Source organism: Oncorhynchus gorbuscha, linkage group LG13, assembly GCF_021184085.1.
Source record: "Oncorhynchus gorbuscha isolate QuinsamMale2020 ecotype Even-year linkage group LG13, OgorEven_v1.0, whole genome shotgun sequence".
NCBI lineage: Eukaryota > Metazoa > Chordata > Actinopteri > Salmoniformes > Salmonidae > Oncorhynchus > Oncorhynchus gorbuscha.
Window position 1 is genome coordinate 79,543,530 of NC_060185.1, and position 15,980 is coordinate 79,559,509.

Genomic DNA, 15,980 nt, shown 5'->3' on the forward strand with positions numbered 1-15,980 from the left:
CAACACCATGAATTAATCTCAACTCTATATCTGACATGGTACTGCTGTGTTGTCTTTTTTTAAGCCCATAACATTGTATGTGAGGTGTATACTTTAGTTTCAGAGTGGATTTGTTTAAGACCAACTACGAAGAAACACTCGTGTGGCCCTGATTCAGCTCACTGCAGTGAAAGGTCATCTTGGACAAACATGCTTTGGAGAAACAACTACAGTGGCAAGAAAAAGTATGTGAACCCTTTGGAATTACCTGGACTTCTGCATAAATTAGTCATCAAATTTGATCTGATCTTCATCTAAGTCACATCAATAGACAAACACAGTGTGCTTAAACTAATAACACACACATTGTATTTTTATTCTCTATATTGAATGCATCATTTAAATATTCACAGTGTATGTTGGAAAAAAGTATGTGAACCCCTAGGCTAATGGCTTTTCCAAAAGCTAATTGGAGTCAGGAGTCAGCTAACCTGGAGTCCAATCAACGAGACGAAATTGGAAATGTTGGTCAGAGCTGCATTGCCCTAGAAAAAACACTCACAAAATTTGAGTTTGCTATTCACAAGAAGCATTGACTGATGTGAACCATGCCTCAAACAAAAGAGATCTCAAAAGATTAAGAATTGTTGACTTGCATAGAGCTGGAAAGGGTTACAAAAGTATCTCTAAAAGCCTTGATGCTCATCAGTCCACGGTAAGACAAGTTGTCTATAAATGGAGAACGTTCAGCACTGTTGCTACTCTCCCTAGGAGTGGCCGTCCTGCAAAGATATGAAGATGACTGTAAAAGCACAGCGCAGAATGCTCAATGAGGTTTAGAGGAATCCTAGAGTGTCAGCTAAAGACTTACAGAAATCTCTGGAACATACTAACATCTCTGTTGACGAGTCTACGATACGTAAAACGCTAAAACAAGAATAGTGTTAATGGGAAGACACCACGGAAGAAGTCACTGCTGTCCAAAAAAAACATTGCTGCACGTCTGAAGTTTGCAAAAGTGCACCTTACACAGCGCTACTGGCAAAATATTCTGTGCACAGATTAAACTACTGTTGAGTTGTTTGGAAGGAACACACAACACTATGTGTGGAGAAATATAGGCACAGCACACCAACAACAAAACCTCATCCCAACTGTAAAGTATGGTGGAGGGAGCATCATGGTTTGGGGCTGCTTTGCTGCCTCAGGCCCTGGACAGCTTGCTATCGTCGATGGAAAAATGAATTCCCAAGTTTAACAAGACATTTTGCAGGAGAATATTAGGCTATGTGTCCGCCCATTGAAACTAAACAGAAGTTGGGTGATAGAACAGGACAATGACCCAAAACACAGAGTTAGTGGCCAGTCAGAGTGGCCAAGTCAGTGTCCTGACTTCAACTCGATTGAGGTCATCTCAAGAGAGCAGTTCACACCAGACATCCCAAGAATATTGCTGAACTGAAACAATTTTGAAAAGTGGAATGGACCAAAATTCCTCCTGACCGTTGTGCAGGTCTGATCAGCAACTACAGAAAACGTTTGGTTGAGGTTATTATTGTTATTATACTTTTTCCACCCCGCACTGTGAATGTTTACACGGTGCGTTCAATAAAGACATGAAAACATATCATTGTTTGTGTGTTATCAGTTTAAGCAGACTGTTTTTGTCTGTTGTTGTGACCTAGAAGAAGATCAGATCAAATGTTATGACCAATTTATGCAGAAATTCAGGTATTTCCAAAGGGTTCACATAATATTTTACTTGTCACTGTAAATATTATGTGATTAATGTTTGCTGCTTGCCCCAATCCCTTTTTTCTTATGCCTTCCTCAATAATGTTTTGAACATTAAACTAAGCAATGAGGTTGGGTTTCCAGTGGTAGAGACTACGTATTTTGGTAAAACCTGTGGTACAGACTGTGTATGTATTTGTGAACACATGGACACTGTACAAGACACTGTACAATACCTCTATGGGGAGCTTGTGGCTTTAGACTGCAGTCTGGAATAATGGGTGTGTTTGCTCCTCTCGTCTCCTCTGGTCCTTACCTGGGTCTCCAGATTGCAGATCTGCCCTTCCAGCTCTTTGATTTTCTCCTCTTTCTTCTGGGACTCGGCCTGGGCCTCCTGCCGGGCGCTGAACTCTTCATCGAACTGCAACAATTCAACACAACACACACTCCGGTTAGGACCAAGTTGTCTCAAGTGAATGGCCAACTGCAGGGCAAGTCAACACACACCGATACAGACTGTCTCGCACACACTTGGCCCCATCTCCTACCTCTATTCATAGGCCTTTGGTGGCCTCTACCCTGTCGTCCACTGGCTGTGGTTTGGGTCCGGCTTTCATGTGTTGGTGACGGATCTAACCTTTGTGGGAAAGCAACCTGTGTCACGACAATGTTTTCACTGCTGCCGCAGGGGGGGACATTGCTCTCATTCCACTCACACCCAGGACGCCTCTGATGTCCCACACACAGAGGCAGGGGTGTGGGGGGACTGTGGGGGCATATGTGGCGTGGTGATACAGTACCATGCCTTTACAGACTGGTTCAAACTAGAGTACCATGTCTTTAAGGTCTGAGTCACATGCACCAAAACACTTCTGGGGGGATTCTGATGGAAGTACCAGTGACTCACAGTACTGGTGGTGAACTAAAGAAATGTGACTCGTTTCATGAAATGTTGCACGTCACTACTAAACAGGAGAGGCATTTGAAAGTATGTCTAAAAATAAATAAAATCCAAATGTGTTTTTTTGGCAGAAACGCATTCTGGAATATGTGAACTTTCATGTGTTTAAATAACAAATTTATATTCCATCCATAAATATGAATGAAATAGTTCAATTACAAGCCTCGTTGGTTAGTCCACGGAAAAAGTCGGAAACCTTCTCGCTAGTCATGTTTGGCTGAGATTATGGATGGGTTGGACATGCCGGGAGATGAATTTGGATTGGTCTGCCATGTACAGGAGCATGCTTATGTCTATAACGTGAGCTGTTCAGTATGTGTTGACAGTCATTTCTACCGTTTTTAAAAGATATAATGTTAGCCATCGAGAACTACAAAAGCTTTGCTACTTATCTCAACAAGATTGATGCCCCAAATTTAGCAGGTGCTATTAACAGATCAGTTGGAAAAAGTGATTGCCTACTTCCTGTACACGCCACAGTCAGTGGGAAACGTAGGGACTTAACTCAACGCTGGCCAAACAAGATGTAGCTACAAACATAACGAAGTTCAATGGTTCCAGTCTGCCGTAAAGCGTCTAGCTACATTTTCAAATATCATACGTTTCTAATTTTCAGTGCACTGTTCGCTAGCTGGCGAACGTTATGGGTATGATCTGTGTAGTAATATTATTTTAATCAGAAATCCATTTGCATTGCTAGTTATAGCCTAATGTTAACTAGTTAAAATTGAACCTAGTTGGTTACAGTAGCCCTTTAGCTACCTGCAGATTCATACTCCAGCTATGACAATGTTTGTATTGGTAGTAGTATGAGTTGGGATTATGCCGGTTCATTGTTTAGCTAGGTAGCTGCATGTCTGAACAAAAGACTTTGCCAGATGATCAATTTAGACAAGTATGTCAGGTACATCATCTAATAATAATTTATACAATATTTTGATCTGGACACTTTGTTTTTGATATTGCTACTATGAAACCAATTCACTGTACTGTTTACTCCTTCTGTATACTGTGCATGTGACAAATAAACTTAGATTTGATTTGATATAGTGTGTTTACCAGAGACAGTAATGTGAACAAGTACGATTAGGCGGTCAGTCACAAATATTAGGCGGTCGGTCACAAATATATAGTGGAAATTGATTGTACTGTCTATCATTACATAGTAAAAATACACTTCATGCACTTTATTCCTCTGTTTGAAGATCAGCGTGGACGCAGAATAAAGTAGGCTACTCCATCCAGTTACAAAGTAGATAAAATCTTCAGGAGTTAGGTTGGTCCAATCTTTCCTCGACATTGTAGCTTTTACTTTAAAACTTTATTCTGGAAATTTGAGAGAGTTTGTTAAACTATTTCACCAGCTATTGATCAGTGACCAGAATCAATAGCTGGACCAGGATCTCTTGGGGGGGGCTTTCTGATGGGAACGTGGTGGTGGCATACCAATGGAGTTGAGGGGAATGATGCACTGTACCTCACCTTTTTGGAGAACTCAGCAGCCTTCAGTTCGCTCTCATCCACTTTGGCTTTATCCACGCACTGATCTGTAACAAAAAAGAGGGCAGACAGCAGCAACGACAGTAAGAACCCACGGAGTGACTTTGATTCTCTCAATTACACTGTACATTGTTAACATCCTACTTAAGATTCCAGATCAACCCTAAAAGGAATATTACATCAGAGAGACAGAGAGGGAATGAGTGAAGAAAGGGGGGAAAGGCACTTGTCGGCTCATTCTTTTCTTGACATATCCCCCAGGAGATTTGTATTCTGTTCGGCAGGTTTGCCAATGTTTAAAAACCAAGCCCCGAAACATTTGTTTTCAACTCATTACAGCGATATAAAAATGTGAGAAAATCACGGATGGGCTCAGAAACTTTTAATGAGACTTTGTCGGCACGATGCCACAGAACTGTTAGTGACAATAACAGAAGAACAAAAATATAAAAATAAAAACACTTAGTTATTTCATTAATTTGTCTCTACTTGAAGGAAATGAATGACTGCATTTCTAATTTGGGGCAAATAGACTCTGTTTCCTCTAGGATTCAAGAAACTCTGCTGATGAATGTCCTCGGCAGAGTGAAGACGCTGTGAAATCTCCATGTGCTTATGATGAGACATGATGTGCCACAGTCACACCTAACAGGTAATGCATTATTTATTCGTAATTAGACTACCTTTTCCTATACATGTCAAGGGGCTGCAGGTTTTCTGGGAAGGCTCTCAGGAGGGAAATGGGGATAGATAATAATGAGAGGGATATTGCACCATTTTTAGCAACACACACATCCTGCTGTCCGCGCAGTACAACAGACAAATATATCTGAGGATGCTTTAGACCGATTAGGAGACAAAATATGAATAACAAGACTAGTATTAAAAAAAGAGATACTGATTCAAGCTATATTGTACAGTATGTAGGTTAGGGAGACCTAGGAGGCAAAACTGGTTGAAATTATGTAATTCTAACCAGAAACAAAAAACTTTTTCAAATGTGTTAATAATGATATCATTTCAACCAGTTTTGGAGGTGTATAATGGTGTCCTACTGGCTGCAAATTCACCCTTTTAAATGTCAGAGGAAAGACAGAGCTCTGGCATACCTACCAATGAGGTGGGTGAAGTCTACATCCAGTCTCTCTCTGTACCCGAAGTCTGGGTCCATCCCGCTGCGATGGAGAACCACCTGAGACACACATTCCTCTATCACCTTGTAGTACTGGGGCCTGGAAGAGCAGTGAGCAGAACACAACAAAGTCAGCATGCACATCAAGAACAGGAGAATGACACAAACTTACACAGCCCTAATTATCCACAAAATATCCCCTTAGCCGAGCTAGAGGTCACAGAATGACAGATAAAATAAAATAAAAAATTGGAATTACATTTGATCACATGCTTTTATGCTGATCGTGAAATCGCAAAGATTAATCCCGGGGACGTGGAACTCGGAGCAGCAAGACTTGCGGCTATTCAAGGTGACAAACGGGCTGCGCAGCCAGCCGTCACTAATTTGTAATCATCTTTGTCAATTAAGGGTGCCCATAAACCTGAAATGCAAATCTAATCAGTGTAATATGTGTAATTAAAAGCACAATGGCATGGAGAACATGTTGCGTGTTTTGGGAGGGTGACAGAACGATGGGGTCTCGGGTGGCGGCGGGCGGCGTCTGAGTCGGCCGGGGACTCCTGTTCGCGCCACCCAAGTTGGCGGGTGACCTTTCCCCAGTTATATGATCAACTTTAATTGCAAGTGACATTTAGCAAATACAATGTCAACTTAAGCTGAGCCCCGTAGCGACAAATAATGATGTTCCAAGCATGACCTTGAATGGTGCCAGCAGAAATACAATTTTTCCACCAGAAATACCCCCCACTTGAGCACATGGAGGCTGAATTTTTATGATGGGGACTGTTTCTTAGGAACTGTTGCTCGGCTCAAATCCACACTAGAGGTACAGTTATCATTTTCTCCTGGTCAACGCTAGTTAAATCCCGGATTAACAGAATGAATGTGAATCTTTATAGGTTACGAGGAGTTATTGCCAGTCATATCAAATTTACAGTACTTATGATGTCTATGCCAACATATTTGATTAGGATTACTTCCTCAGGGTAGTACGGTACAGCATGGAAAGGAATGATTAGTGTGACAAAAAAATATGTGAATGCAGTGTATAAGAAAAACATATACTCTCCCATGTCTCAAAAGTTTCACAAATCACTTCATTTGACAAGTACCTGGAGTCTGTTTAATTAAAGTGGTGCTGAGTGACAGCCAGAAATTAAAGTGGTGCTGAGTGACAGACAATAAGAAAAGTGGTGTTGAGTGACAGACAGTAATTAAAGTGGTGCTGAGTGACAGACAGTAATTCAAGTGGTGCTGGGTGACAGACAATCAGTAAAGTATTGCTGAGTGACAGACAATAATTCAAGTGGTGCTGAGTGACAGACAGTAATTCAAGTGGTTCTGAGTGACAGACAATAAGTAAAGTGGTGTTGAGTGACAGACAATAATTAAAGTGGTGTTGAGTGACAGACAATAATTAAAGTGGTGTTGAGTGACAGACAATAAGAAATGTGGTGTTGAGTGACAGACAGTAATTCAAGTGGTGCTGAGTGACAGACAGTAATTCAAGTGGTGCTGGGTGACAGACAGTAAGTAAAGTGGTGCTGAGTGACAGACAATAATTAAAGTGGTGCTGAGTGTCAGACAGTAATTCAAGTGGTTCTGAGTGACAGACAATAAGTAAAGTGGTGCTGAGTGACAGACAATAATTAAAGTGGTGCTGAGTGACAGACAGTAATTCAAGTGGTTCTGAGTGACAGACAATAATTAAAGTGGTGTTGAGTGACAGACAATAATTAAAGTGGTGTTGAGTGACAGACAATAATTAAAGTGGTGTTGAGTGACAGACAGTAATTCAAGTGGTGCTGAGTGACAGACAGTAATTCAAGTGGTGCTGGGTGACAGACAATAAGTAAAGTGGTGCTGAGTGAGACAATAATTAAAGTGGTGCTGAGTGACAGACAGTAATTCAAGTGGTTCTGAGTGACAGACAATAAGTAAAGTGGTGTTGAGTGACAGACAATAAGTAAAGTGGTGTTGAGTGACAGACAGTAACTAAAGTGGTGCTGAGTGACAGACAGTAATTCAAGTGGTGCTGAGTGAGAGACAGTAATTCAAGTGGTGCTGAGTGACAGAGGCCAGGTCATCTGATGCAGCACTCAATCACTTTCCTTCTTGGTCAAATAACCCTTACTCAGCCTGGAGGTGTGTTGGGTCACTGTCCTGTAGAAAAACGATGATAGTCCCACTAAGCCCAAACCGGTTGGGTGCCGTATCGCTGCAGAATGCTGTGGTAGCCATGCTGGTTAAGCGTGCTTTGTATTCTAAATAAATCACAGACAGTGTCACCAGCAAAGTACCCTCACACCAAAACACCTCCGCCTCCATGCTTTAAGGTGGGAAACATAAATGCGGACATCATCCGCTCACCCACACCAAGTCTCACAAAGACACGGCGGTTGGAACCAAAAGTCTCCAATTAGGACTTCAGAGCAAAGGACACATTTCCACCGGTCTAATGTCCATGGCTCGTATTTCTTTGCCCAAGCAAGTCTCTTCTTATTATTGGTGTCCTTTAGTAGTAGTTTCTTTGCAGCAATTTTACCATGAAGGTCTGATTCACGCAGTCTCCGATGAACAGTTGATGTTGAGATGTGTCTGTGAATTTAACTCTGAAGAATTCATTTGGGCTGAGATTTCTGAGGCTGGTAACTAATGAACGTATCCTCTGTAGCAGAGGTAACTCTGGGTCTTCCATTCCTGTGGCGGTCCTCATGAGAGCCAGTTTCATCATAGCGCTTGATGGTTTTTGCGACTGCACTTGAAGAAACTTTCAGAGTCCTTGACATTTTCCGTATTGACTGACCTTCATGTCTTAAAGTAATGATGGACTGTCGTTTCTCTTTGCTTATTTGAGCTGTTCTTTCTATAATATGGACTTAGTCTTTTACCAAAATGGCTGTCTTCTGTATTACACCCCCCCCCCCCCCTTGTCACAACACAACTGATTGGCTGAAATGCATTAAGGAAAAATCCCCAAATACATTTAATAAGGCACATCCGTTAATTGAAATGCATTAAGAAGTAAAGAAAATCCACAAATTAACATTGAATTAAAATGTATTCCAGGTGAATACCTCATGAAGCTGGTTGAGAGAATGACAAGAGTATGCAAAGCTGTCATCAAGGCAAAGGGTGGCTTTTTGAAGAATCTCAAATATCAAATATATTTAGAATTTTTTAACACTTTTTTGGTTACTACATGGACTGATGTCTTGACTATTATTCTATAATGTAGAAAACAGTCAAAATAAAGAAAAACCCTTGAATGAATAGGTGTTCTAAAACTTTTGACCGGTAGTGTACACTCATGTTTTCTGAGGGAGGCCTTTATTAGGCAGATTAGCTGTGCTCTAATTTCCTGCTGGCCTCTGTGGTCAGGCGCAATGCTGCTTGCTAATACTCAGGTTGCGTGGGAGGTTCAGAAGGCTCCGATGCAGATAAAGAAATCAAAGCTTTTTTCAAAGTTCTGCTCTCTCTTTACTGCCTTTGAAAAGGGGAGCAGGGGTAAGAGCATTGTGGCTCAAATAGATTCATTGCTTTGAGCAATGAACCAAATAGGCTGGAATTGTTGGTATGCAGATCATTTCAGAGAGATCACTTCAATATACAAAAGATGAGAGCTCTGAACATGCATGGAAATAAGACACGTACGAGTGCATATTGACCAAATATGTCAATTATTGGATTTCTGCTTATACTAGAATGTACATCCTATATGTGGGGCTTTATTTGTGATGACAAGGAGTAAATCAGGGTTCCCTATAAAATGTGGACAGGTCTTATCATATTGTAAACAGATATTATAAGAACCAAAACAAGTAAAAACATTTGTGTAAGCATGAAATGGCAGATGTCTTGTTGCTATGGCTGGATTCACCCACTTGTCATGAGATCGAGCGAGTGCACGGCGCCACTGTGTGGCTTAGCACTGTGGCAACCCGGCTTAGTACGGTCGCCGGTGTAGACCACATTATTATCTCAATAAGTCACCCTATTTTCCCAGCATCCCCCGCTCCTCTCTGCCACTACCACCAAGATAACTGAGAAAGGGAAGGGAAGGAGTGAGCGAGTGACCCAGAACTGTCAGGCCCCACCAGAGCCTGGGCAAGGCTGGGCTCCAGAAGCCAACATATGTCCCTAGCACCATCCTTCACTCCTTCACTCTGGCACCTTTCCCCTCCACATGACATTGGGATTCTAGCAGCAGCACAAACTCCCCTCGCAGTCTCTCGTCCAGCCCTGCTCCACATAACCAGTGTAATCCCCATATCGCTCCACTCCAAAAGAGGATATCCGCTCTAAATTTAGCAGGGGTTTGATGTGCTCCCATTCATCAAGCATGGCACCCTCAGATTAATTATCGAAAATAAAACAAGCCCCCCCTTCACCAATTGGTGATGGTTTCGAGAGGTGCTTCTCCAAATTGAACACACACATCTGCTCTGTGTTTGAAACAGGGTGCATGGCAGTCCTGTTGGAACAGGGTACAAGGCTGTCATGTTGAAAATGTATAACATTGGAAGCCAAAGTCCACATTCTGTTGGAATATTGGCATAGGCATGTTATGCGTCCCTTTGATCAGGAAGCCATCGCATACACCTGTGGACAAGTTTCGCTCCATCACCTGATTTGGCCTGGCAGCGAGCGTGAGTGGCCCACTTCCTCCCCCCTGGATCCCAATAGAGATACGGTCATCAAAGCCCAAAATGATCTTAAGGTCTCCCTTTAATCTAAAATTAAAGACCTGCCATTTCCCAACCAGCCAATTTAATCTGAAACATAAAAAGATATGCTGGTTCAAAGTGGCCAAAAAGGGATATATTGATGATGAATTGAGGCTTGAGCTGGAAAAAGAACCTTGTGTCAGACAGACCGACCGCACCTTGCAAAGCCCGGTGATGTATGTGGAATTATGTCTTCCTCATGGAGTAGGGGAGGAGGGAGAGCGGTGGGAAATGTATTTTTAAAAGCATATCTTTAATAAGCACATCCATTTTTAATTAGCATTTGTAGTGATCCTTTTTTACTGTCGGTGGTGGAGAGCATTGGCGTCAGAAGTGGGGGAAAAAGACAGAGAGGAGTGCTGAGGTGCTATGCTGCACTAGCTACTTAATGTGTTTTCTATTTCTCACTTTCTCCAACAAAATGAGGAATGCATTATTCATACCAGCCGAGTGAGCAGCAACTTGTCTATGGTAAATTCCTCTTGTCTTCTCTCTATTTTTTGTTAAATATTTTATTTCGGTGAAAAGTCTGACACAGCAGCGAATTGATCACTGTCATTGCCATCAGAGGAGCCGCCACTATCTCCCTCTTTTTTTCCTGTGATTGACACATTTACAGGAATCCAGAGCCGGGCCGCCATTTGAATAATTACTTAATCGTACTAAAGTACAGAATATTAGATCTGCTCTGATATAGCCCTGGCACTTTGATCACATTCATGTGTGAGTGAGAGTGAGAGAGAGTGAGAGTGAGAGTGAGAGTGAAAGTGAGAGTGAGAGTGAGAGTGAGAGTGAGAGTGAGAGTGAGAGTGAGAGAGAGAGAGAGAGAGAGAGAGAGAGAGAGAGAGAGAGAGAGAGAGAGAGAGAAGCCCTGAGAGGAGAAAATGGACATGTGAATCTTTCATGTTGAATGCTTACATGCTTTCCCCTGGGAGATGGAGATGGCAAGGTTTTGAGAATAGCACTTGCTATAGGAAGTAATGTAGTTTTACAAGGATTGTGGCACACTTATCTACAGGGGTCAGACGTGTGTTTCGTTATCTGGCCTTACTCAAATGCGGTGTCAAGGAGTGGACGTCCTTGAGGTTTCTGCGTTGATAACGCAGCATTAGCGCTACACAGCTAAGTGTATCCCTTACAGGGGCTACATACTACTGAATAAAACAAAAAGAGGGAATAGACTACAGACTGTTTAATGTCAACATTTCAGCCTTATGTTTTTCTCAAGACCAGTCTTATGGAAATGCAGTCTTCCTGTGAAAGCAGTGAGAAGGGATGTGGCTGTTTGTGCAGAACTCACCTGATGTAGTAGTCGTTCCTGATGAGCAGGAGGTGCTGTAGGATGGACAGGAAGTAGGTCTCCGACCCGGTGTCTTTCACCATGTTGGATAGGAGATGGTACACCTCACCCATATCAGTGAGAAGGGGGTTAAGGTATATAATGTCATGGCAGTGTAGCAAAAAATTGAGAGAAAACATCTTGCAGTAGTAGGCTACTATGACAGACCATTTAAAAGGAGAAGGCAAACATTTACAATTCATGTGCCTTCTCTAACCAAGTCCTCTATTACCTTTAACCACTTCTCCTCATATAGGATAGGATGAACTGTTCCCAAGTGGAAAAGCACATTGACACATATACACATTGTACCCCTCTCATTTAGCCACATGCATAACACATTTCACATTCCCTTATTTGGTCAGTGGCGTACTAACACTGATAAGCTTTACCTATTGCTGTTTAGGCATTAAACAGACATGGGAATGAAGGAGTGCTTAAACCTGTGCTTTATCAATCTAACAATATAGTGACAGCGTATTCTAAAATCAATCAAAATAATTTGGAAGATCCTCAAATCACAGTGTTAGTTTTCCCATCCCAAACTAGTACTCAGACAAGTGTCATTGTGCACAAGCAAGCACTGCGACGATTCCTCACATCTGTTTTCCCTCTCGGGAGCGGCAGAAGAGTAAACAGCTAACTTTAGGAGGGGATTTGGCAATAAAGAACAGTCCCTGTGTTCCACCTATCACTCTGCGCCTTTCAAGGAGGAGGAAATGAATCACGTGAAAACTCCATTGGGTTTGGATCATGAAAAGGGGATCAGTCACTATGGAAAATATTGTCTCAGATTGTGCCTTGTCCGTCGATGAGAAAATATGTGTTATTAAACTTGCTAAAGGTACTGATTATGCGCCTCCCCAAGGAGTGCGAGCGATGGCTTGTGATGTCTAAAATAGTTGTTGAATCAGATAAGAATTCACTGTCTATGGTGTATTATTCATTTCATTATGTCCGTTTCTCTGAGTTGGATTGCTGGCTATTTGTTTCAGATCAAGAACTGTCAGTGGCTGCGAAATGGAGTGCTTGGCACAACATTTCACAGTTGATTTTTATGGAATTGAAACCATAGGGAGAAATGTTCAAATCAAGGAAAAAGTGATTTCTCTTGAGATGTGCACGTGTTTAAACATAATATCCAAGTGGGATTTCAGAGTAATATCACGATCACTTTACAGTATATTGTATTTCATCTGTGTTTACGAGGAATATGGAACTGGAATTTTAATCTATAGCAAGATTACATTTGATCTTCTATGAACTAACAACAAACCCAGTCACAAAACTGTAAAGAATTTAGAGAAATAAATAGCTTGAGGGGGCTTATACAAAACAGTTTGCTTGAGAAAGGATCCTCCCGTGGATATTCATGTTTGAAAAGCATGTAGAAAATAAATACAACTCAGAAAGTCTTATTTTCAATCTGTGCACACATGCAGAAAACAAGGGGAATAGAGTGAGGCGGAATAGTGCAGTGTTCAGCCGGGAAAGATGAAAAATTGATTGCTGTCATAATATGAAGTGTACGTTTTAACAATGTCTGCTGAAATATTTACCTGCTGACTGCAGGGTGATACACTGTCTGGGCTAAAACACTTTCACAGTCAGAGGCTCTGCATTCATTCACATTTGTCTGTGGTCACCCAGCAGAAAAATATATCTGATTTGTGTTCTTGTTTAGTGCAGAGGGCTTAAAAGGAGGGACCAAGGGCCTGGCTTCCTCAGATAAGGGGAGAGGACATGGTCGGACGAGCTTCGTTTCAGGGTTTTTAGCTACATAAAAGGACATGTCAAAGTTGTGCGGCCCCATCAAAGTTGTTTAGAGCAAATTATATCCGCTATGATGGAAAAACTGTTAAGTTCATCGTCTCAAAAGGCTGTTGAATGACAATCCAGCATTGATCACCTCTGAAAAGTTACTTAAGCGTGAGTGAACATCACTTGACAACCAGTGCAAAGACTTGACACACCCAAAATGACAGAACAGTGCTCCATACTCTCCAACTGTTCCCACTATTTCATACACCACATGATCCATCCACCACCATCAGCGCATATCAATCCATTTTAACGCCGTCTGACATTTTCTTATTAACTTCAGCCATGTCTGTAACCAAAATAGTTCTCCCATATCAAATTCGGCGAGCGCAGGGGATGGGAATACAGGCTTCTCTGATGTATCGCTTCCCACTCCTGTATGAGCCTGGAAGAAGCCGATGAGAATTACCAAACTGGTGTGATGCAATTATAGGCTTGCCACACTGCTATCTGAGGGAGGACGTTAGTAGAGTAGAAGCCCGGACTGGGAAAGGGCATAAGCAGCTACATCTATCAGTAAGAAACAGTGCAAGCAGCTACATCTATCAGCAAGAAAGGATCCCAGGGACTAAGCAGCTACATCTATCAGCAAGAAAGGATCCCAGGGACTAAGCAGCTACATCTATCAGCAAGAAAGGATCCCAGGGACTAAGCAGCTACATCTATCAGTAAGAAAGGCTGCAAGCAGCTACATCTATCAGTAAGAAAGGATCCCAGGGACTAAGCAGCTACATCTATCAGTAAGAAAGGGTGCAAGCAGCTACATCTATCAGTAAGAGTCTAAGCAGCTACATCGATCAGTAAGAAAGGATCCCAGGGACTAATCAGCTACATCTATCAGTAAGAAAGGATCCCAGGGACTAAGCAGCTACATCTATCAGTAAGAAAGGGTGCAAGCAGCTACATATATCAGTAAGAAAGGGTGCAAGCAGCTACATCTATCAGCAAGAAAGGGTCTAAGCAGCTACATCGATCAGTAAGAAAGGATCCCAGGGACTAAGCAGCTACATCTATCAGTAAGAAAGGGTGCAAGCAACTACATATATTAGTAAGAAAGGGTCTAAGCAGCTACATTTATCAGTAAGAAAGAGTACAAGCAGCTGCATCTATCAGTAAGAAAGGGTCTAAGCAGCTACATCTATCAGTAAGAAAGGGTCTAAGCAGCTAAATCTATCAGTAAGAAAGGGTCTAAGCAGCTACATCTATCAGTAAGAAATGGTCTAAGCAGCTACATCTATCAGTAAGAAAGGGTCTAAGCAGCTACATCTATCAGTAAGAAAGAGTACAAGCAGCTGCATCTATCAGTAAGAAAGAGTACAAGCAGCTGCATCTATCAGTAAGAAAGGATCTAAGCAGCTACAACTATCAATAAGAAAGGGTCCAAGCAGCTACATCTATCAGTAAGAAAGAGTTCAAGCAGCTGCATCTATCAGTAAGAAAGAGTTCAAGCAGCTGCATCTATCAGTAAGAAAGGGTCTAAGCAGCTACATATATCAATAAGAAAGAGTACAAGCAGCTGCATCTATCAATAAGAAAGAGTACAAGCAGCTGCATCTATCAATAAGAAAGGATCTAAGCAGCTACATATATCAATAAGAAAGGGTTCAAGCCGCTACATATATTCGTAAGAAAGGATCCAAGCAGCTACATATATCAGTAAGAAAGGGTCTAAGCAGCTACATCTATCAGTAAGAAAGAGTACAAGCAGCTGCATCTATCAGTAAGAAAGAGTACAAGCAGCTGCATCTATCAGTAAGAAAGGATCTAAGCAGCTACAACTATCAATAAGAAAGGGTCCAAGCAGCTACATCTATCAGTAAGAAAGAGTTCAAGCAGCTGCATCTATCAGTAAGAAAGAGTTCAAGCAGCTGCATCTATCAGTAAGAAAGGGTCTAAGCAGCTACATATATCAATAAGAAAGAGTACAAGCAGCTGCATCTATCAATAAGAAAGAGTACAAGCAGCTGCATCTATCAATAAGAAAGGATCTAAGCAGCTACATATATCAATAAGAAAGGGTTCAAGCCGCTACATATATTCGTAAGAAAGGGTCCAAGCAGCTACATATATCAGTAAGAAAGGGTCTAAGCAGCTACATCTATCAGTAAGAAAGAGTACAAGCAGCTGCATCTATCAGTAAGAAAGAGTACAAGCAGCTGCATCTATCAGTAAGAAAGGATCTAAGCAGCTACAACTATCAATAAGAAAGGGTCCAAGCAGCTACATCTATCAGTAAGAAAGAGTTCAAGCAGCTGCATCTATCAGTAAGAAAGAGTTCAAGCAGCTGCATCTATCAGTAAGAAAGGGTCTAAGCAGCTACATATATCAATAAGAAAGAGTACAAGCAGCTGCATCTATCAGTAAGAAAGAGTACAAGCAGCTGCATCTATCAATAAGAAAGGATCTAAGCAGCTACATATCAATAAGAAAGGGTTCAAGCCGCTACATATATTCGTAAGAAAGGGTCCAAGCAGCTACATATATCAGTAAGAAAGGATCTAAGCAGCTACATATATCAATAAGAAAGGGTTCAAGCCGCTACATATATTCGTAAGAAAGGGTCCAAGCAGCTACATATATCAGTAAGAAAGGATCTAAGCAGCTACATATATCAATAAGAAAGGGTCCCAGCAGCTACAACTATCAGTAAGAAACCGTTCAAGCAGCTACATATATTAGTAAGAAAGGGTCCAAGCAGCTACATATATTAGTAAGAAAGGGTCCAAGCAGCTACATATATTAGTAAGAAAGGGTCCAAGCAGCTACATATATCAGTAAGAAAGG

At 41.6% G+C, this 15,980-nt stretch overlaps 1 protein-coding gene across 1 annotated transcript in view; it reads right to left on the minus strand.

Moving 5' to 3' along the window:
- Positions 1-15,980, minus strand: part of diaph2 (diaphanous-related formin 2) — a 732,655-nt gene that overhangs the window by 487,206 nt on the left and 229,469 nt on the right. Inside the window, 4 exon segments of the mRNA XM_046295877.1 lie at positions 2,030-2,134; positions 4,157-4,221; positions 5,288-5,406; positions 11,337-11,453. Coding sequence (XP_046151833.1) covers positions 2,030-2,134; positions 4,157-4,221; positions 5,288-5,406; positions 11,337-11,453 — 406 coding nt within the window.